Source organism: Cupressus sempervirens, chromosome 10, assembly GCF_028749045.1.
Source record: "Cupressus sempervirens isolate cs-2001-9-10 chromosome 10, ASM2874904v1, whole genome shotgun sequence".
NCBI lineage: Eukaryota > Viridiplantae > Streptophyta > Pinopsida > Cupressales > Cupressaceae > Cupressus > Cupressus sempervirens.
In genome coordinates this window covers 556160930-556185302 of record NC_143127.1, presented here as the reverse complement: position 1 = coordinate 556185302, position 24373 = coordinate 556160930, and the positions used below count along the sequence as shown (strand labels likewise).

Genomic DNA, 24373 nt, shown 5'->3' with positions numbered 1-24373 from the left:
CCTGTTGTGCAAGCAGAGGTTTCTCATGGTGCGGTTAATAGTTTACATATTGAAATGTCCAAGTGCAATTTGACACAAACACAATGATAGCATAAAATAGATACAGAAATCAGAGGTCAATATCAAATATCAGAAATATGTGTACTTAGATGCAATGATACAAAACAGCAATAAGCCTTTCAAAGATGAGCATCTACTCCGGGAGGCAAAAATACCAAATAATATGCTATTGTAGTGTCACACACTGTGTGTGAGTCCAATTTTGTAGAGATCGAGTTGTTCACCGTGTATGGATTTTGTAAGAAAACAAAAACTGGGTGTCTTTTAATCATCTGCACAACTCTTGGAGTGAATATGCGATCCAATGAATTCAATGATTCAGAGACTTGTGGAAGGGACCTGATACACAAAGGTTGAAGCTGATTGATTTACTCTGCAAGGATATGATGTAGTGACCTCCCAAGATCAAAGTTGTCATTTATCACTGATCCAATTGTTACCAAAAGCACTGCAAATATCCGAATAAATATGATTGCGATATCCAATCTGAGAACCGCGATGGATGCACAAGGATCTCTAGCTGTAAGATATGTCCCGTTGTCTATATATCGATGATAGGATGTGAAGTTACAAGTCATAGCCACAAAGATAAATCTAATGAGGATGATGATGAATCTAGTGATATTCCAGTTCGTGTGGCATTGACATTTTCTCATACACCAAAGTATCCCGACGAATCACCACTCCTTGGTGTGAAAAGCTTTCAATGCATGAGATCCGATGACTTGAAAACGTAGATGGGAATGTTAAATGAGCATGGTGGATATTGCATATCCTGGATACTTTTTTTCATAGTCATCTTGCCATTTGAAACTCCCAAATCATTTATGACATTTAGGATAGCAATAAAGTGATCCCGTGAATCATAACATAATATGCACATAGGGTAATCAACGTTGGATGACTTCAGTCCAAGAAATTAAGAAAGATCAGAGTCCTCAATGCATAATACAGGTGTTATCGTGAGTAGAGGCATTATCAATTAACATTGCATCTATTACCTTATGCTCTCACAGCAATGAAAATTTATATATTGCTTGGTATGGCAACTTGCGATAAACAAAAGGGATGGTTTTGAAGAAATTATTATCATGCCCGATAATGAAATAAGATGATGCTATGGAGTAAAGGTCATATCTCACAACCTGCACGGTTTCTGAGTGTGCCTACAACAAAGATTGCTAGTAACAGTAGGAAGACACCTGCTGAGAGGTTTCGTTACATTCTACAGGCACGACGTCTTCCTCATCTTGTTTACTCGATGGCTGCAAGCAGTGGACTATTTTTGAGCTTCTCTTGAAGATATATAAATGCGATAGTCAATTGTTATTTTGTGTATAGTTTACATCTTGAGCCGATACCAAATATTAAATTTGGGTAGTTAATTATTTTATATTATGAAGGGATGCATCAGTTCAAAGGTTGTTCTTTCAACCCTTCGTCCATATATAAATAAGAGGTGTAAAAGACAAAGAGGGACAATACGCAATAGCAATATAATTACTAAGAAATACTCAGACTTTTTAAGAAAGACTATGGATGAGAAGGCATGGCTTGCAGCATAGATTGATATATTATATTTTAATGATAAATAAAAGATATTTGTTTGTGTTCATTTGAGGCAAAAAAAATAAAATACAATTTGGATTTGTCCTTTATGATCAGTAAGGTGATCATTGAATTATTCCTGATAATGCTTATGTATTAGACTTTTCATAACATTCTTTGTTTGATAATTAGGGATAATGTGAAATATGTATCTGTTTCGTCATTCATGTCTAATTGGGCTTCCCACCAAAGAAGTCAGAATCCTTTTGGACTGACATCGAATTGCATATGTGATTTATCTATTGCATTTAGAGCACAGGAATAATTGTTGATATTTTAATGTATAGTCTCATAAAGTTGTACATAAGAATCCTCATTGTGGTAGACTATTGCCCGAATAAACAAGGCACTGGTCTTTGGAATCATTGAAATACAATCATTGGATTTGTAGTTGAAGTCGGCTATTCATTTTTGTATTTCCTTCTTGCAAGCATCAACTCAATTATTGAAAAAATCTTATATAAGCACTCAATCATTTTAAGCAATCATATAATTTTTATTTTAATTGAGTTTAAGGATTTTGCCAACTTAAGAACTCACAAAGTTTAAATTCGCTATAGAAAAGCTTTGAACCAAGTTTAATTTTTTTAGTGCTAGTGGATGTATTTTGTCTATGTACTTCTCTCCCTTCTGCTGCGTCATGCTCCACAATATATTCTAATACTATTTCATTTGTTATAGGTACATTTTTTTTCTAGGCATTTCATGACTCCTTTTCTAGGGAATCCACACAAATGGCGTACCACCCGATAATATGAACCATTCCTTTCTTTATCACAACCTTTATTAGAGTAAATAATTAATAATTAATTATTTATTCTATTTACTTAAGCTTACTTAGGTAAATGCATTTATTTAATACTTAGTATTTAATGCATGTAGTGGTTAGTTATTGACAACACGGGAGTTTGTTCCCTTCTAGCATGTTCCACCTTTTGTGGATATGTGCTGAGTTGTCAAGCTTATCTTCTACCACCTTCCAGCTTGTTCTACAAGCTTCCATGAGCTCTTTATAAGCGGGCTCTCCCTCTTTGTATTTTCATAATATAATATCACATAAGGCATTCTCATTGTAAATACATTTTCATTGTGTTTGCACATATTGCTCTCATGTCCGTTTAGGGTTTTTCCCTTGCTCCATGCTCTTCCTCTTCATGGCTTCTCTTTGACAAGTTTTCGCATGCAGGTGATCTTGGGCGTCTTCGGAGTTGGCTTTTCTCAACTCCAACATGGTATCAGAGCCTTCCTGTTGCTGCTTCGTTGAAGAATTTTGAAGCCGTGATTTGGAGTCACAAACCCTAGTTTGTTTGTGTATTTTTTCTCCAAATCAGGGGTTTAGCAATTTTTCGGAGCACTTTGGGACCAAACGGACATCACCATTGGATCCGGAAGGCTGTTTGCAGTCAGGATTCATATAAAGCTTGTCGATTTTGGAGACAGAGCTCCGGGAGGCAAAATTTTTTTGGTTGGAGGCACTTCCGTACGGATGTACGGACGATTCAGCATTTAAAAAAATAAAAAAAATAAATTTGTAGAGCGCACCGCCGAGCGGCCACCACCGCGCCACCCGGCGGCCGCCCGCGCTCTGCCTGCACCTCCTCAGTCACGGGCAGCTCCGCCTGAGCGCCTCCTCCGGCGGCACCTTCCCTGTCTCCACCTCCGCCGCAACCTCCGCCGGCGGTTCTGCTCCTCCCTCGGTTCTGCTCTGTGCCGCTCCGCCTGAGCCTCCGCTCGTCTACGTAGCATGCAGCTCTGTAGGTACAATCAGCGTTTTGACAGGACAGCGCTCGCGTGGTCAATACTGCACAGTCAGCAGTTTTTCAGCTTGACACGTGGCACATTGCCACGTGGCCCCTGCCACGTCATCCGTACTGCCACGTGGCTCCTTTTTTGCGGCGACGGCCTCCAAGCTGTCAAATTTAATCAGATGACTTGCTGACGTCAGCGCTGTGTCATCAACTTGCCTTGCACCTCTCCTGATTTCATTTTGGACCTACTTGTGGTTTTTTGGCCATAACTTTTGCATACGGAGGTATTTTTCTGATCCAAAAGAAGCGCCGGAAAGCTGGTTCCGAGACGGAGATTTTGGTGTAGGTATTTTTAGGTTTTGATGTTTTTTCATTGCCCGTTTTTTCTGTTGAAGTCCGAAGTCCTGTTTTTGACTCCGGCATGCATATCTTTTGCGTCCCATGTCAGTTTTTTGAAAATTTTATATTTTTGGAAAGCTGGTTCTGTCACCTTTTCAGAAATGCAGTCCTTGTCCTTAGTTTTTGGCCTCTACTCTTTCTATCATAGTTTTGGCGTTTTTGCTCTATTGTTGATATTTTGAGTGTTTCAGGCCCGAGGATCATTTTCCTGGCATGGTTTGCTTTGTTTTCGGCTGTACTTTCCTTTGTTGCAGCTCTTTTTCAGTTCTGATCATTGTAGCTATCATTTTAAAGCACCTTTTTGTTTCGCACTGAGATAAAGTGTCACTTTTGCATTCCGGGGATCATGAACGTTGTTTTGAGTCAGTTGTACTTGCACTATTTTCATAAAGCACCATGGGGGGGATTATTGTTTGCTGTTTTAGGCATTCTGCCTTTGTCAAGTGAGTGTCCCTTCCACAACATTAGCCCCATGCAGAGTCAGTTAGACCGTGTCTTTATCGATGTCTGTACCTCTTTTCCTCTCTCGTCGTTCTTGGTTCGTTTGCAGGAGACTTTGGCCCACCTTCTTAGTTGCCTGTCATCACACCCCGTCTGCATTAAGGGGGGGTTATGCTGTTGTTCTAATGCATCCATGGTTCGATAGTATGAACTATGTATTCAGTAGTTGATCCTATGTACAAGGCGATTGCAGTGGCTGGCTACCTATGCATTTCGGTGAGATGGATCATCTACCATATAGACATGCTCGGTTCGTGCCTTCTTCTTCCATGGAGGTTCTTCATATCAGCAGTTTGACAGAATTGCGGCTTCTTCTTACTTCAGTGATGCTGCTTTACATGATCACTTCTTGTTCCTGTTTTAGGGGACAATTTCCCTAGTTGGAGACTTCTTCAGTCCTTCACTGGGTTCTTACCTCTTTTTGGGGGACGGTTTTTCCCACGTGGTTTTCTCTCTTTCCCCATTTTCAGAGGTTGTATCTTTTCTTGCATTGTACTTGGGTACCTAACATGGGCTCGTTGCCGAGACCCATTTTGCATTCATCTTAGTTTTGTGAGCTTAAGGCATTTCCCTAAGTTGCACTTAAGGGGGGGTGTTAGAGTACATAATTAATAATTAATTATTTATTCTATTTACTTAAGCTTACTTAGGTAAATGCATTTATTTAATACTTAGTATTTAATGCATGTAGTGGTTAGTTGTTGACAACACGGGAGTTTGTTCCCTTCTAGCATGTTCCACCTTTTGTGGATATGTGCTGAGTTGTCAAGCTTATCTTCTACCACCTTCCAGCTTGTTCTACAAGCTTCCATGAGCTCTTTATAAGCGGGCTCTCCCTCTTTGTATTTTCATAATATAATATCACATAAGGCATTCTCATTGTAAATACATTTTCATTGTGTTTGCACATATTGCTCTCATGTCCGTTTAGGGTTTTTCCCTTGCTCCATGCTCTTCCTCTTCATGGCTTCTCTTTGACGGGTTTTCGCATGTAGGTGATCTTGGGCGTCTTCGGAGTTGGCTTTTCTCAACTCCAACAACCTTGACATTTCCTATGAGATGTGTAATGCCAAGGAACCCAAGAGAAATTAACCTATAATGTCACTAAGTTTGCTAAACATTTTTTAAAGATTAAAACAATCAAGAGATAACATAGTGGAAGCAATAACTCATATACATACACAAGCAATTCAATAACAGTTACGTCTCTCAAGGGTTCCATAACGTTGAATCACACACATAAGTTTTAATAGGATTAAATCCGATAGGTAAACAATGTCCATGTCATAGAATAACCACATGTACAAAAACACATGAAAGAATATACAAATACATAAGATGCCACATGACATAACTAGAATGCATAATCATGCTTTGTACAAGTCATAGGGTATGAAATGCTAAAAGAATATACATCATGATAAGATACAACATTTCGTAGGATCTCAAATAATCAAAGTACAATATACCAGAATATGACCATACAACATAATCACAAGATAAGAAGAATAGAACAATTGCACGAGGTACATCCGGTATCAACATCTAGCTCTTGGATCTCAATGGTATAAGAAACACTACCACTCGACCTCGCGGAACCTAAATGGCCCACTCCCATCGTGTTGAGGAGATAAACTCAAGTCCCAAATGGATAGCAATCCAAAAGTTATAACAAGAATCTAGGTCAAGGAATCCTGATAGCAATCTATCTCAAAGGTACCAAGTAGACAAGTAGCATCTAATCCCAAAGGCAACAAGACACGTAGGAAACCTAATATGCATGTGGGCAAGTGTCATCACATAACTCAACTCTAAGGTTACCTTGACAGTCTCTCTGGACTATAGCCCCCTGGTGACTCTATGTGGTATCAATATCCTTTCTTACAGACAAGGCATACTAACAAGGCAAGGTCGCAACCAAGCATCCTCTCTACTCCCATCTTAGCTTGTACTAGCACTCGAGTAATAGGCAAGGTCTCACACTGACTCTTGTTAATTCATTTTAACCCTTTAATGAAATGTTATCACTTATTAATACAACTTACAATGGGTTACCTAGACAACTTCTTTAGAGCTTCGACCTCCATTGCAAGCCACTTCCCAGTATATACATAGATAACCTACCCTAAACTCATAAAAGTATATCTCATAAAATCACAATACACGAGCTTACAAAAAAGAACTTAATCTCATCACGAAAACACGTGAATACATCACAATGGTTGGGAATGGAATAATAGTGACTAAACAACATCACATAACATCATAAAAACAATCACTTCCCAAGCCTCGAGTAATCATGCCTATCGGGTCAAACTACTAGATTTCCCCAAAACCCATCACAAGATAAAACACAAAATCTCAAAAGACATTTAGAACAAGTGTAGTTTATTATTCATTTTAGTTTTCGGTATAATTTCATAAGAATCGTTTTGGAACAATGTTCAAGTTTTCCATTTGTAATTGTTTTCCAGTAGATAAGGTTGTAAGTTTAGTTTGATCATAAAGCCCTTCCCAATTTTCGTTTTTTAAAAGAACTCATTCATAATAAAACTATGTTTTTATTTCACCTATAAATAATCATTATTATTCTTTTAAAAATAATAATTATAATTAATATATACACATACATACATATATATAATTAAACAACTTAAAAACCATTAATAAAAAAACTCTATCATAATAACATTAACTACTAATTTCATTTAATAAATCAAATTTAATTTAATTAACTAAACTAAATTTAACATTATTAACTACTAGTTATAATTAAAATTAAATTACATTTAATAACCATTATTTAATATTATTATAATATATATATATATATAAATTTAAAATATATTAAAAAGACTTAATAATAAAAAATACTATATTAAAAAACCCCTTAAATAAGGGGAGCCCGCTATGTGCGACCTTTGAAAACCGCCGCAGCGGCCAGGCTGCCTTGGCAACCTTTGCTGCCATGGCAGCCATGCCATAAATGGCCTCACAGAAGGAGAGGAGGGGGGAGGGGGGTTGGGCAGGGCGTGGTCCCGCTCTCAAAAAATTATGTATATATTTTTAATTTTATTTATCCCCCCCATTCAATTATCAAAATCAACAAAGAAAAATAAGTTATCACAGTAATATTTTATTACTCTGGTAACTACCATATATTTTTTTAAAACTTTTTCAATGTAGTTCTGATAGGGAAATTACTTTTGACCATAGTTTGCAAATTCTTTGAGTAGTGCTTGAGTTGTTGAGTACTCTCCATTTTTTTGCTGGGCGAGTACTCTCAAGTTTAACTCGCATTTGTATGGACACAAAAAGCTAGGGGTAAAAGAGTCACTGTAGGTAAAATTCTAGTTAAAATGCATTTTTCATATGTGGTTTTTGCTACAAAGCCACGCATTTTCTCTTTCAAGATTTTAATTTTTAATCTAATACAATTTTTAATTGAATTTTACAAAATAATATGTTTCTTTAAAAGAATTTAATATTTAGTTCTTTTTAAGGTGTCAAGTTTTTGCCGAGTTAAAAATTTTGGGCTTGTCAAGTACTGTCCGAGTCTGAGTTTGCAAACTATGCTTTTAACGATTTGAATTTAAGCAATAATCTTTCTTGATTCGAAACCCTACCCATGAATTTCTTTTTTTCAAGTTTTCTAATAAGGGTTTTCAGTTTCATTTGCACGAATGTTTCATCATTGAAGAACAATCAATTTTCAATCAAGGGTTCCAATTCAAGATATGTTTTCCATAAACAAAATTGATATAAGAGGCACAAAGAAGACATACATTTTTCAAGAGATTTCCTACAGCAAATTCTACGAGATTCCTACCTCAATCTAATACTACAATTTGACAATTACTCAACAATTGCAAAATTTACGTCTCCCAGATCCTTCAGAAATTTTCTGTCTTTCAATCTCAAAAAACTGCCCCTCCAAAATTTGTGTAGAAATGAGCTCGAATCTCTTAATAAAGAGTCTAACTCTACCTAGTGTTTCCAGTTTACGAACATACAAACGCCTCTCCTTAAAATAAACTTTTATTATTTTAATTTATTGAATTCCCTTCTACACACATTTTGCCTTTAATTAGAATAGACCTTGTTTAAATTATTCCCACATTGTTTTTTAATAATACGTTTTTAGAAAATATATTTATTCATTTCACTAAAAATAATGTTAAAGTCTATTTTTAGGCAAGAGCCTACAACACAATGGTAAATTGTGAGCCTCTTATTCAAGAGGTCTTGGGTTCGAATCTACTCACGCTTAATAAATAATAATAATTAATCACAACACATGATAATTAATATTGGCTTTGGCCTCTTACTGATAAAAATAAAAATAAAAATATTAAAGTCCATTTTTTAAATGCAACTTCTAAATTTATTATTGTTAAATTAAATAAATATAATTACGCCAAATTTAGTCTCTTAAATTAAATTTTAATTTTAACTATTTTATTTAATTAATTTCTTAATTAATTAATTATAATAAAATTAATTTTTTCTTTATAATTTTTCTGTTTAATTAAATCATTTAAAAATCTTTGAGGCTGATTTAATTATATTTGAAAATCACACCAGACCCACAAACTCAATAAGAAAACTCTAGTATAAGACAAAGTACAAATCAAACTCAAAGGTTAACATCTTGAATTTACATCACTTTGACGAATTTGGAAAGGTAAAGAAATCAGACACTTGTTCTCTATCTTACAACAATTAGGCTCGGGTTTAGGATTTGGACTTGAGAATAATCTCCCCTCTTTTACCATTGAGATACTGCGATAGGGCACACTCATCTTGGTGATTCAGGGAAGTCGATGCCCAGCACCTGCAATCTGCATAAAAGCCGAACATGTACATATGCATATATATTTAAACTAAACAGGCAATGGCAAAGAGTGGTACATCATGTAGATCTTGACTAGCAAGTGACTACGACTCCCTCCCTCAACCACATCTGATACGTCAAACATATATGTACATGATACACATGTAAGTATGAGGTAAGTAAATAAAGCCACATATAAATCATCCATATAATTGTCATTATGAAAGCAACTGAAATCACTATATGAAGTATGCAAAGCATCATCATTAAAAGAATAACCATGAACACCTTAGATATCCGAGTATAAAGTAGCTCATCAAATATATAATCCAAACATGTAAACAATATCAACCAAATAAGGTAACCAAGTACCACTAAATCACATCACATAACCATGCAAAGCTGGCCGAAAAGAATTCGGCAATATAACATAAAAGCAAACTAGGGGTAGGCACTACAAAATGCACCACCTCCCAGAAGGGGTCTTATAATATCAGCATACTTCCACAAAGGAAAATCAGGATTTGGATCAATTCATTGTTGTTCATTATTGCATACAAACGAAGAGTTAGATGACATTGTAGTTCCTATGCTAAGAAATTCTAAACTTATTTAAGATTAAAACAAGAGAATAGAAAATTCAAAAAGAAAAAGGTAGAATGAAAGAGAAATGTTTAAAAAAAAAAAAAACTAAATAAAAACAAAATCAAATGCGAAAAAAAACTTACCTGCAAAGGTGTAGGAATGAGGTACAAAAACTTGATGAAGATCCACAAATCAATCTTCCAACTTCTTGCACAACCAAACTCTTGCTCAACCACCTAACTCTTGCTCAACCACCTATTTGCTCCACCTCAAGAAAATAAAAACCTATTTGCACACCAAATGAAAGATAAAAGGCAACACAAGTCCTTTAGAATCCACCTTTTAGGTTTGTGGATGTGAAAAAATAATTGAAATTACAAAATTGAGTTGATTGGGTGTTGAAACTGATCGTGGGCCCACCTTGGTTCGACCACAGTCTGCCCAAGTTTGCCCACGTCCGAATTGTGCTATGGCTGGATCAAACCACCAACGCTTGGTCCTGAGCTTGTCCAGACTCACAGACGGTCCGTCACTAGAGCATGGACCACATCAAACTAGTCTAAGTCCGAGGGCCTAGGGGGCCAGACACTGGAACGTAGATCTTACCCCTAATACTTGAGGAAGACCATAAAGAATAGTACCCTTCTGCTCTTGATTCCTAGGAATACAGTCATCTATTTCTTTCTCTAATATTGAATACTGCTTCATGAACTCACATGCTATGCTACTTATTTAATGATGCCCCAGCTACCCTCATGCTCTTTTAACTACTCACTAATTACATTTAAAAAGAGATATAGTCCTATCTACTTTACATATTTGAAACATTTTCGTGTTCTTCTTTGGTCCAAATGAAGATCAATCATTTTACCTTGTTACTAATTCATTTATCCTTTATCATCTTTCCCACCTCCAATGTTCCTCTTTTGCTAGATTTTTAAGTGATTCTTAAAATTATTGTTTGACTATCTAAAACCTATATTTTTTTACCTATATTTAACATCATTCAACCTTCCCCGCATCTTTTTTATGCTAAAATAAATTATGCTTGCTAACCTCAATTATTTTCTTTAAAATTGCATGCCTTATGTGATAATTTTAACTTGTTACTTTATCGTTTTTTTTTACATGCTATATTGAGTGCTTCAACAATATTTAGGTTTTTGTGCTTCCCAAGCTCATGACTTGGCATCCCGTATGCTTTTTAAAGAGCCAATTTGGCAGTAGACTCGTTTTTTATTTTTTAATCTTAATGATGGAGTGCTAAGTGTGATCTAAAACATTGATGCAATCGTAGCATACAATTTCTCCAGAAGATTTTTCGCTTATTGTCATGAACTTTTGAAACTCAATATTCATATTAATTGTTGCCTTTTGTACTTTTCAAACTTTTTACACATAATTTTTTTTCTGTTCCAGATTTGGTAGTTTTGATAATTTTAGGAAACCTTTTTTTCACACCATCGCCTCATTGCAAGTGGAGACCCCCTCTCCCAATCAGTCCTAGTTAGTGGCAGTTTCAAATTGCCCCGGAAACATAGATGAGCCTGATAAACTTTTCCCATTCAGGAATCAAGAGTCTGGCCTAGAATTCAAGGTTCCCACCTCAGGGAGATGGTAGAAAGATGATGAAGATGACTCTAAGGTTGGAGTGCAGACAACATGAACACAAAAGAAGACCAAGACATGAATTGAGGAGATGCAAATAAAGATGGTTTCAAGGGACATCAACATGAGAAGTAATGGGCAAAATTGAGATGATACGATCTGAGTTTGAAAAATGAGGGTGAGGAATTCAACATGCAGATTTCAGACAAACTTGGGAGAAAGATGATGAAAAGGTGGAAATTGTTAAGTAAACAAGAAGAATTTGGGATTTCGAAGGGAGGTAGTACACTAGCAAAATTTTCCACCCTTTCAAATAGTCCCGACAACATAGGGGAATCCACTCCCCTCTCATGATTCCCAATCCCAACAACATGGTGGAATCCACTCCCCTCTAAGCATTCCTAATCTCAACACACCCTCAATTTTTACCCAAGATAAGATTGTCTCCAATTAAGTACAATGTCAGATCCAAGTTTGAATTGATGAAAAAAACCAAGATGAATGAGTGAAAAGGTGAACCAAGCAAAGTTGTAAGTCCTACAATCAGAACTTGAAGAGAAGATCCGACGAAAATCAGATCAACGATGAAGAAAACTCATGGACAATGAAGTCTAAGACATAGGAGGTAAACAAGGGCAATGAATTTATGATTTTGGGGATTACTTTGCAAATGGAATAGTCTCGATAACTTGGTGGAATCCACTCCCCTTTCAGGATTATTATTATTGACAGAACTCAAGTTTCTACTCTTAGTTTTAGACAAAGTTTTGATTCCTTGCTAATTCTTATCATAATGAAGGTGTTTTTGATTTGCAAATCAAGCTTTTTTGGCAAACATCAATCTCCTCCGCAAAAAGAAACACGGACTTCAAACTTGGAGGAATTCATGATCATGTATTGGATTTTAAGACAGAGAAGAACAAAAATCCTATCCGTGGCAAAATTTTGACAAACATAGAGATCGGATCAAATGGCATTAGTTAGAGATCAAAGCAGGTTGAAAAGCATGAAAAGTGATGGAGATTAAGGATGAAGGATGAAAATCAGTAGAAACTTTAAAGATGAATGATCTCATCTCGGGACTAAAAAGAAAATGAAAATTGGATTTTGGATAAGTGTTAATCAATAAATGATGAAAGTCAGAATGGAAAACATGGAGATAAGCCTCGAAAACAAAATTGGAGTCGTGAATAAATGGAGGCTGAGTAAATGAATTGTAAACCAATTCGAAATTTGAAATAATCCCAACAGTGAGGTGGAATCTGTACCTCTCTTAGGATTCCCAATCCCGGCAGTGAGGTGGAATTCACAGCTCTCTCAGGACTCTAAATCCAAAGAAACCTTGAATTTCTGCTCTTCTTACATGCAAAATTCTGGACAGAGTGTGAAATTCTGCTCCAGTTTAGGGGCACTTCAATGTGAAAATTCAGGTCGAGTTGATGGAAATGATGGGAATTAAAGATGAAAGATGAGAATGAATTGAGATCTCAGACAAAATAATCAGATTTGGAGCAAAGAGAGGATACAATTTTAGATTTTGGAATGGATTTCAATCAGCAAGGGGGTGGAAATCAGACTGAAGACATAAAGATGAGCCTTCACAATGAGCTAGGAATCAAAAAGTAAGAGTTGAGAAGGCTAAAAAGACAAAGTGCAAGTCAAGTGAAATCAGGATTTATCCTGACATTCTGTCAAAATCCAACCTCCTGTTAGGATTTTTATCCTGACAACACATAAATCTCCACCCTCAACGTTTGAACAGATTTCATCTCCTTTAGCATTGTGGCATTGGAAGATAGTTTTAGCGCGGAAACCATGATTATCCCCCTAATGGAGATCATATCTTGCATGAAATAGCAAGGAAAATCAAACTAGAACATGAGTGTAAGCCTGAGAATCAAGATCGAAAGCATGAGCTTCAAGTAAAATGGATTGAAAATGGTTTGGAGGTCAAGTTCTGAATTAGAATAGCCCTTACATCCCCTAAATTTCTGCAAGCCTATAAGCCCCAATTTGGTGTTGAAATCAAATTGTCAATGGATATTCTTGATCAAGTTGGCCGTGAGAGGGGTTAGATGAGGAGTAAATTAGTTGGAATTTAATCAAAGTTGAAAAAGAATCGGGGAGATCATCATTTTCTGGGCATACTCTAAAATAGCTTGACAACTTCGAGAAAACTTGAATCTGAATCTAGAGCTGTTAATGTCAATGCTTGGTTGCTATTAGGATTCTTTGCAAATAAAGTTTCTTTCGTTAGGCATCAATCATATACTTAGGAGGGCAGTTAGGTCTTAACAATATTTTAATTTTGTTCACACTTATTATTTTATAAAATCAATACATTTCTCTCTTTTGTTTTGCTAGGTGAGACGAAGGAAGAAGATTCTCATGGAAAAGGAAAGATTGTGGCAAGATCAAAGGGAGAATGATATGAGAAGGTGCAAGTAAAAGAAGGTTTTCACCTCAAGATTTTTTGCAAGAGGAACGTTCTAGGTTGATAATCAAACTGAAAATGCAAACTCGAACAACGAGATCAAGATAGAGGTCAAAGGGTAAGGAACAAGGAGAATGAAGAAATTTGCAAGTCTGTTGGAGAAAATTATCAAAACAATCCAAGTTCATTTCGATGATTAAAGTACGTAGAATATCAATGTCAAGAAGCTAAAAGTGAGAAAATTTCAAGAACAAGGGTGAAAAGTTTGCAAAGATAAAACAATTTACATGCAAAGGCTGAAAAATGTGGAGTATCAAGATCTATTTTCTCATCACCAATGAATTGATCAAATTTATAGGATAAGCATGTTGAGGTGGCTCTTAATTATCTTCAACCAATCAAAATGTTCTAGTTATATGTGTTCAAGCACATTCCATCGTATTATTCCAAGTATACATGTGGAAGACATCTAGTGCCTGTACTTAAACCTATTTTCGCATTGGCTCTCAAAAGGCTATTCAATTTCCATATTGGCATGCGAGGTGGCGCCTTATTGTGATTGGACAAGCATTTAAGGCACACAATTTTTAATTGGATTAGTGCTTTGTTGGATAAATCTTAAGCCTTGATTTCAAATCAGTCTTGGTCACCCCTTGTAATTGAACAAGTATAAAAGGTCAAGGCCTTCTCATTTGTAACAAATTGAAGATAAGATTAGTAGATTAGAGATAGAGTAGAGTAGGAGGAGACTTGGTGAAATTGTTGCCATATGCTATCAAAGTAATTACTAATTCATTGTTGGTCTTTATGATGGATTACTTTTGCTGCTTTCAAGTATTGCATGGTTTCTACATTTCCTCACTTAGAGTAGATTTCATTTCATGTCGGTCAGGAGTAGTTTTTAGGTGAATGGAAGATATTTTGGATGCATCTTTGGTGAACTTGCTTAGATCAAACCACTAGTTGCTTGCTGATTGTAAGTACTCATTGCTTGGTCGAATGACATAATTATGAGCTTTACTTTTATTATTGCTTGCATATTGATATGCATTGATGGATGGTGTTGATGGAACGGTGATAGTTTGAATATCTTACATCTACCTTAGGAGATCACACTAGCTTGTTTGATGTCGATGGCTATTCTAAGTCTAGTAAAGTCCCTAAGACATTCATAGTTTCTTGCATTCAAGGAGTAAAATACTAAACCCTTTCCTTCAGCAGTTTGTTGTTGGAAAAGATAAAGTCAAGTTGATAGCCATTGATTGAACGACGTAAGTCCCTTTGTAATAACCAACATATGACATCATTATAACTGAGTAAGTGTCCACAATAATAAGGAACCTTCGGGTTGTCTGATTTGATCACACAATTCATCTACATTATTTAGCATATGAGCATCCTTGTTCAAGAGAGAGTTGGAAATTTGGTATTTGATCCTGGAATATTAAATCTTCGATTTTACATGTTGTAGTGGCTTTAAAGTCACATCAACATGATCTATTCAGATTTATCTGTATATGATATCAATGCCATTTCTGGTCATTGATTATGCAGTATCTGATATATGGATCTGTGTATTTGGGTAGGGTAGAGGAAGTATCCGGCAGCACTGAACTAGCATCATAAAAGCAGATATAGGAAGACCCAAGTGAGTTTAGATGGGATTTTGAAGCTGGGGAAGATTTAAGTCAACATCACATTTTAATGATTAAAGACATTGATTTAACATACCATAGATTTTTGGAGGATTGTAATTGGCATGCATTAATGTAAATAATATATAAGAAAATTGCCTGCAAGTCTAGATTTCTTTCCACTAAGAGTGGCAAATATGTTTAACTTGGTTTAGATTGGAGGGGTGTAGACGAATTTTTTTAAGATGGTTGAAAGGATGCTCCAAGCAATGTCGAATACGGGCTATGCAGTGCCAAATCTCCCAATCAGCCATACAACTGGGGAAATGCTCAATTGTTTATGTATAATTGAGACACTTGGGCCATCTTGAGTGGGATTTATGCCAATTTTTCGCTTATAGAACATCTGCAATTAGGATGTGTGTGCTTGGCTAACCTTGGGAAGGATTTGATATTTGTATAATATTTTACATTACTCAATCTGCATTTTACCTTAAGTGAAAATAATTCACTTCACCATTGCTCCTTATCTTACCAGTAAAATAAATTCACCTTCTAGAATTATCAAATGTTCACCACATAGTAAGAAAGACATATTTTGTCTTTAATAAAGGCTCTATCACGTTCTCTTTATTATTTGTTTATGTCTATATGATTCTCCACTTTAGCAATGCCTTTCACTTCCATTGATAAAAACTATTTACCATATTCCCTAATTTTTTCCACGAATATTCTTTCATCAATTGATAAAATCAGTGTTCATAATTGTGAATATGCTTTCATCATTTGATAAAGTCAGTTTTCAAAATTTATAGGTTCTTTAATACTTTTTATAACTCAACACTTGAAATTCATTGGTACCAAGGCAGTGCAAAAACTATGCAAGTACACTATTAGGCAAAAAAAACCTCAATTCCAATAAGCATTGACTGTCTACCCATACCTTGTTACATTCTTCTTTTTTAATTTGGAGGTGAGTTAGATGCTTTGGAAACCTTGAAAAGGCAATACACCTACATGTTACATTCTTTTTTTTATATTCGGAGGTGAGTTAGATGCTTCGGAAACCTTGAAAAGGCAATACACCTAAGATCATCTTATATTCTCTCTTTCAATTGGGAATAATCTAGAAAAGATTAAGAAGCCTTTGGTGGAGGCATCAATTTACACTAATTTTTGTTCAGTAGGAAAAATGTTTTCTTATGAAATCTAGTCTAATGGCAAAAGTATACCAATAAAATTCAAAGAGGGTTAATATTTATTTTCTTCGGCGTAATTTATTTACTGATTTACTACTTGTTTCTAATTTGAGTAAGGTTGCATTCATCCCAATAGATAAATTCTAAAGAAAGCTTTTCTAACCGGCATTCGTTAGCTAATTTATGCTCATATAAATTTATAAGATAATCATTAATCCTTAATTTGTTTATTTTTATTTTGTTCAAAGCGATGGAACTTTAATTATATAGCAGTTTCTATTTTCCAGAACATCGCAGACTCTATGCAAATGCCACTAGTATAGTAGGCGTCTCAGACTGTCCACAGTTTTGTGTGTTTCTAGGAATGAGACGAATTGGAAAATTGGAATCTTGAAAAACTATATGTCGTTGCCCATGATTTCGAGGAAAGCCATTCTAGATAGTCTTTTTATTGAGATGAATTTGAACCATTCTAGATAGACTTTATATTGAGATGAATTTGCCTTTCTTACTCTAAGCAAACGGAAACAAATATATTAAACATATATTTATTTATTTATATATTAAATATTTGTTGTCATCCTATCATAAATGACATGTTGGCGATCTATATTCCCTTCACTAGGGCCAAATTTTTAAGGCAAAAAATGTATCATATATTGTTTATTAATAACCAAGACATGTGACAACCATTGAATTAAACACATCTTTCTCATCGAACTTAAAAAGGTGTTGGAGATTTTTCAGTCCCTCCAAAAAAACAGTAAAGCAATCTACAAATAATCTGATTCAGCATTCTGCCCAAAAAATCATCTTGTCCATAATTCCTAAATTATTCAGAGCTTATTCTAAAATTTAGAACTCTCAGATTATTTTGCACACAAGTGGGAGACAGGATTATAGTGGCAGAGAAGGCCTCAGATAGGACTGAATCAGGTGAGATTCGATATAGTGAGAGTAACTCATGTTGGAAACCCAATCCATTTTCAACAAACTCTTTTTCAGCTTTGTCAGCAGGGTGTTCATGTTTCTCGGCGTGAAGTTGGAACTAAAAGAAAATTACCATTTACTGTTTATTAGTTTCCTAGCAATGATAATAGTTTACAGTGCGGGCAGCCGGGAAGTCCATTTTTTCATGGCATAAACTATTTTTCATGTTGTCCGACAACACTGGAATGTCACAACATTCTGGCGGCAAGCCTGATAGGGATAAGCCTATCAGCTTAATAAATAGTTGAGTCAACTTATGATTTTGTATGTAGCAATTATGTGTCTATATTGCTTTTAAAGTAATGAAAATCTCCTCTAATAACTTAGAAAATTGAGTTAAACATGTGTATATGTTTTTTCTATGAATTTCATATCTAGCCGTATCCATATTGGGGTTCTTAAAAAATGGCCATATACATATCTGTGTCTATAACTATGCCTACATTCCACCTGTCCCTGAAATGCCTTGGGAGTTGGGGGATTGAGGGCTCAAGAGTTGTCCCTGTGTATCACAGATGGCAATTTATTTAAGTAGTGATTGCAAGTCCTCTCTAGTTCATAAATTTTACCCATATGATTTTTTAAACCTGTTCCGACTTTAAGCTTTCCAATTACCCCACTTTGACACTCATGATATGGATTTGCAACAGATGGTGCATATGTTGCACTCGAATTTGCACATTTAGATTGCTAAGTTTTATTTTCAGTCCTGAAAGTTTTGGAACTCTAATCAGATTCCCCAAGTGATGGGGTTGCATTTTGAGCTTTTCAAATCAATTACAATTTTGTTTCTACTTTGTAAATCAACCAAGATACCGATCTTGCTATTATTGTTCACTCTCTGAGCCTATATTTGTGGGGTTACTCTTTTGTTGACTATTCAATATAGCTATGGTTTTCTTATTTTATAGGTTTTGGACAATCCATGTTGATGAATTTTGTGAAGTTTTTTTTCCTCTGCAACTTAATCTCTATCATATGCATTTAATGTAGTTTATTTCTCTCCATTTGATGCCAGCACCTCTGCACCTCTGCTTTTTGTACTTCATTCAGTCACACCAAGTTGATAACTGGTTAGCATATTCTGGATCACCAAGATTTCATGTTACAAAAAGTTGGGATGCAGGATGTTTTAGAGACGGATTTTAATGATTTTTGATGTCATGGTTTTCTTATATCAAAGTGGCTGAGAATTTGCAGACATCAGAAATGTAATTCTAATGCATGTCATTAAAATTTAGCTGGATAATTTTGGTTCTTCTGTACCCAAATAGTTAAAATTAAAATAACCCTTTTTCTATGTTGCCTAGGTAACTTGCGAGTTTGTTGGAGTTATGAGGTGGAGGGTAGCAATATGTGGGGAGTATATGAAGTCTGACCATAAGGTAATGCGTGCATTGTGATCATAAATGACTTACCTTTTTTTTCATTTAAAGCATGTGTTCTTCATAGTGGAACTGAACTATGTCTGTACAAATTTGAACTTTGACAGAACTGTTCACGTGGAAGTGCTTGCAATTTTCTTCACTGCTTCCGTAATCCAGGTGGTGAATACGAATGGGCAGATTGGGATAGTCAACCTCCAAGGTCCTGGGTGAAAAAGATGGACATATTGTTTGGTGGCTCTAGGGTTGATCACTATGATCATCGGAAACTGACAGATCAAGATCATTGGAATTACTATGGACATTCTGTTAGAAGAATTCAATCAAGGAGTAGTTGCAAGAGCTCATCTATGCAGCATAAGTCGCATGAAAGGGATAACTGCAGTAGTGGTGAAGACAGAGGAACACCCATAAGAGAGTTCTCAAGTGGTAGAAAATACAGTGGCAAAGAAGAAAGAGAACAAAGGTCAGAGTTGGATCGAACTTGTGCTACATATGATAGGAGTAATTGCAGGAGCTCATCTAGGTGGCGTAAGAGGCTCCATGAAAGGAATCTGTGCAGCAGTGATGAGGACAAAAGAATACCTTTAAGTGAACACTCGGGTGGCAGAAAAAACCATGTCAAAAGAGAAAGGGAACAAAGGTCAGACTTGGATCACACCTGTGCTTCATATATCAGTGGTAGATACAGGAGCTCATCTAGGAAACATAAGTCACGTGAAAGGGATTCCTGCAGTAATGATGTGGAAAGAGGAACACCCATAAGAGAATACTTGGGTGGTAGAAAATATAGGGGCAAAGAAGAAAGAGAACAAAGGTCAGACATGGATCAAACATGTGCTACATATCAGACTAGTAGTTACATGAGCTCATCAAGGCTGCGTAAGCCACATGAAAGAGATTCCTGTAGTAGTGACGAGGAAAAAGGAACGCCCATAAGAGAACGATCAGGTGGCAGAAAATGTAGTGATGAAGAAAGAGGAAAAGGGTTAAATTTCGATCAAAATTCTGCTACATACAAGAGGCGAGTAAACCGTAGAAGTCCTAGTCATGATAGAGGTGGTTTGGAAAAATCAGAAAAGGATTACCTTGCGACTTCTGAAGAGGATATAAAGAGCAGGGATTGCCACCAGACAAAAAGGAAAAAACACTACAGGGAGCATACCTGTGAGGATGAGTATGATGATAAAGCAAGGAGTGTAGTTGGTGTTGATATGGACCTTGCAGGGGAATTTCAGTGTGAAAGAAGGAATGAAAGTTGCATCCATTTTGAGAGTGATATGGATAAGTTCAAGTCAAATGATAGAGAAAGTGTGCGGAGAGAGGATGTTAAGAGCTCACATTATAAGAATATGCAGAAGAGAAAAGCTTCAAGAAGAGCCCAAGATCGATTAGAGTTAGAAAACATTGATCAAGAGAAAATGAAGTTATCGAGGAGTGGCTATAATTGTGAACAAATGGCAGGTAAGCATGAAGACCCTAAAAAGATACCAAGAAGACATCAATACAGCAAGTCTCCAGTTAGAAGCAGGAAATGTAATTGGTTCGAGAGTGGAGAAAAAAGCCAGAGTGTATCTCCAGATAAAAGGAACCACAACAATATGTTGCCAAGCAGAAGTGGAAACTCGAGTTGTAGGGCTCCAAAGAGAAGCTTAGATGAAGGTTCATTAGCTATTCTTGATCGATGGCAAGCTAGTGATGATCCTGAAGTGTAGTTATGTTTCTGTAAGATTCCCATAGGGGTGGTTTTCCTATGCAGTGAATAAATGTGATGAGTTGATTCATAAAATACTTTTGAGTCTGTTACTAGTAGTTGCCCCTGTACATGCTGATTATGTAATGTCCCTTGTCGATAGGATAGATTAAAATTACTAAGTTTGATATTTTGATGTCACCATACTTCAACCTGTAATGTCGTACTTTGTTCACAAATTATTTCTGATCTGTTCTACTGAGAGGAATTTTGTCAAACAGTTCACTTGTAATATAAATACTTAGTTCTCTGACTTAGTTATGGTTTGCTTATGTACTTTAATTGTTGGTTTTCTCAGTATAGGAAATGTTACACAATATATGTGGAGCTGAATCACCACAACACTGCCCAGGTCAGATTATAACTTCTGAGAATCAAAATCAGACTAAACAATTCTTTACTCCAGTTCACCAATGCATCTGATGTATTACTCGATCAATTATATATTGGATGGGTGTTTCTGGGTTTTAACGACAGTAACTAGTTCCTTCTTCCTTGATTGCGGATGCCTCTAACATGTGATTACTAACTCTTGTAGGTAGGACGATATTCGCAGGAGCATATCCCAAAAGGAATAGTATGTGAAAGTATTCCTATTTGCTCCCTTTCTACCTACTTATGTTGACTGCCAAATCTCTACGTCTGATTGCTGCCGTCAGTATGTGATTCCTGGTTGCGATTGTAGAAGGTTGGACGGATATATAGATGCTTGACGATGTTAACCTTCCAATATTTGCAGACTCACATATCTTATGTTGGATGACCCTGTACTAGGGAAAAAATAAATGATTTGTGCGTTACTTTATCGGCTGTGTTGTCTTGTCCACCTGGCTATGCTTTCTTATCGAATAAGTAGCTGTCTCTATTTTACTCCTCCATATTTTGGTTAAGGTTAGATACTTATACCCATCGAATATGAGTGGGCGTGGCCTTAACCTAGATTATCATGTCGTTACTCCATGAAAGACGTTTATTATATTATATTATAATAATAATATATTTATAATAGATCCCATTTCAATTATCATATTAATCTATTATTTATAATTTTGACTAATACAATAATGATCTTATCAATTAGAATTAATATCTTTACAATAAAAATATATTTGTAATAATAATAGGTTTATTATTTAATTATATATTTATTATAGAAGTTATCTTATATTGTATTACTACAATATATAAATTAATATTACAATATATCTATTTGATAAAAATAATAGAAAATAATAGACTATATTATAATACTTATTATTTATTTATTATTATTAATTAATCAATTAATATATTTCAATTATAATCGCTCATCATTTAATTGTTCCATCCTTATTATCATTAGATTATGCTCTGGAAGAGGGGACATTACAGATTAAAAGGGATAGGCTCGTTTCAAAAAAAAAGGTAAATTTTCGAAAATGTTTTTCAATGTAGTACAACATATACATATTTTACATGAAGGGGAAAAATTCTCATGGAGCTTTTTGCAATGAATATGAATACGGAGCCATTTTAAAATAAAAATATAGAACTTGTGAGAACAAAAATATTGCAGAAGTTGTAGAAGATCATAATATAATACTCAGGGCAGAAAAATGTATCTTCAAAACACTTTTTAAGTGGATATCTGATATGTAATGCAAACACATTTGTTGATGCATTTTCCATTAGTTCACTGATCTTGAATGTGATCCCATCCATTGATTTCAAAATTGAAATTTTCCTCATTTCAAGGCTAACATCTATGGGATCTTATGACTGTTGGCATGGGTGCCTAAATTTCAAATCCATGCATATAGGGTCAAGTATTGAAATCGTCGTAGTCATTTGAACATATGAGAGAATGAATAGACAAGGACATTTCTTTATAACAAATATTAAAATCTTGATTGCTTTTGTAGGCATACTATTGAATAAATGACTTATCTGTATCAAGTGACAGTTATTGTCAAGTGCAAAGTTGAATGTATACACTTTGGTACAATCACATATTGGCTTATATCAACAAAATCAACAATAAATGATCAATCATAATGACATTCATTGCGATTCTATTGTTGACCATTCTCACATCGATGTGCATTGCCACCCTATTTTTTTTTCTCGTTATTGTTAATTTAGTCAGGGGCTTGACTAGGGTGTAACAAGCCTTGAATATTAATTCTTGCATCACAAAATCTTTGGGCCTATTTAAAATCGCATACATTGTTTTCAGTTATGAAAGATTAGATGTGACTTTGGGTATGTTCATAGATTTGGATAGAGTGATGGATTTATATAGACATGACTGGGACAACAATTTTGTTCAACATACTCAACTACACATGAATTAGTCATCAAAGATTTTAGATTTATATTTGGATACCTTTTAAGTCATTAGTTTTTTGTTAGTGTATGATCAATTAAAGCTCATAAAAGATTTTAGTTTTTGTTTGTATTAGCATGATCAATTAAAGCTCATAAAACATTTTTAGTTTCCGTTTGTATTAGCTTACATTAGTAATTTCACATTAGTTAGCTTTTGATTTATTTATGGGTTTCAATGTATGAATTTATTCTTGGTTATTTTTTGTTAGGGTTTCTTTTGTTCATCTACATTTTTGCTTTTCTTCATCTACATTTGGTGAACATGTCGCTTCCACATCTTACCTTTTGTCTAGATATTTCCATGTTTTGGGTTACAAATTTGAATGTTATGACACCATCACATTTTTTCAAATTTGTTTGTACTTCATATTTATAGTGCTTCACTTGAGATTTTTCTCTTAGTAGATTGTCGCCTTTTAGAACCAACTTTTGTGGGAACCGTCCTACTGAACTTCATGAGCCAAATAACCTAGTCTACCTTTTGCAATTACTCGATGTCCAAGCAAACTTCTCCTCTTAAGTTATCGAGTTTGGTTTAATTGCCTTTTCACAATGATCAAATTCGCTTTAGATTCTTCACAAATGAACATTTATGAAGCTAATTTTATGAGATGTGGAGGCTTGGGCCTCATTTGAATCAGATTAGTAAACTTGTTCACTTATTGGGTTCATACAAATAATATTGCATTCCCCCTTGTCAACATTATTTTCATATTCTGTTGATGCAATCCTCATTTTTAGCGGTCCCTTGTCCAAGCGAACAAAACTTTTCCAAAGATATTGTCCAAATTGGTCCAATTTCTTTTTCTTGCAATTCTTGACATGCTTACATAATGTTTATGTCATGCTGAATCGTATGCGAAGTTTTTTCGATCAACTAAATATGATCCTTGCAAAGCTAATTTCGAACAAGTTCAATTGTACTTCCTCGTACATCTAGTTCAATGTCATTTTGCATGTATACATTTGTTAATGTCATGTTGAAATTATCCAATCTTGCTAATGTTGTCGAGACATAATCTCAATTTCTACTATTATAGTCAATGACAAGACCATTCTTAATTGCTAAATTGTGGTGATTTGAAACTCGTGTTTTCTCACCAAATCAATCAATGGGGGAGTGCATGGGGGCTTAACCACACTTGTAAAGGCCTTAGGGAATATTTTGTCGCTACAATGTCTAGTAAATAGATGATTTGATTACAAAGATTTATGGAGAAGTTGGGAGCGCAAAAAAAAAGAATAGTTGATTGCATAGTGATAGTTAA

General features: G+C 35.2%; 1 protein-coding gene across 2 annotated transcripts in view; it reads left to right on the top strand.

Moving 5' to 3' along the window:
- The window catches only part of LOC149535102 (Zinc finger C-x8-C-x5-C-x3-H type family protein), a 134603-nt gene extending 113608 nt beyond the window's left edge, over positions 1-20995 (top strand). For both annotated transcript variants that reach the window (XM_089802989.1, XM_089802988.1), the window contains 2 exons: positions 18911-18985; positions 19093-20995. In XM_089802989.1, coding sequence (XP_089659115.1) covers positions 18911-18985; positions 19093-20700 — 1683 coding nt within the window. In that variant the 3' untranslated portion in view covers positions 20701-20995. The remainder of the gene's footprint in view (positions 1-18910; positions 18986-19092) is intronic.
- Positions 20996-24373: the final 3378 nt, after the last annotated feature.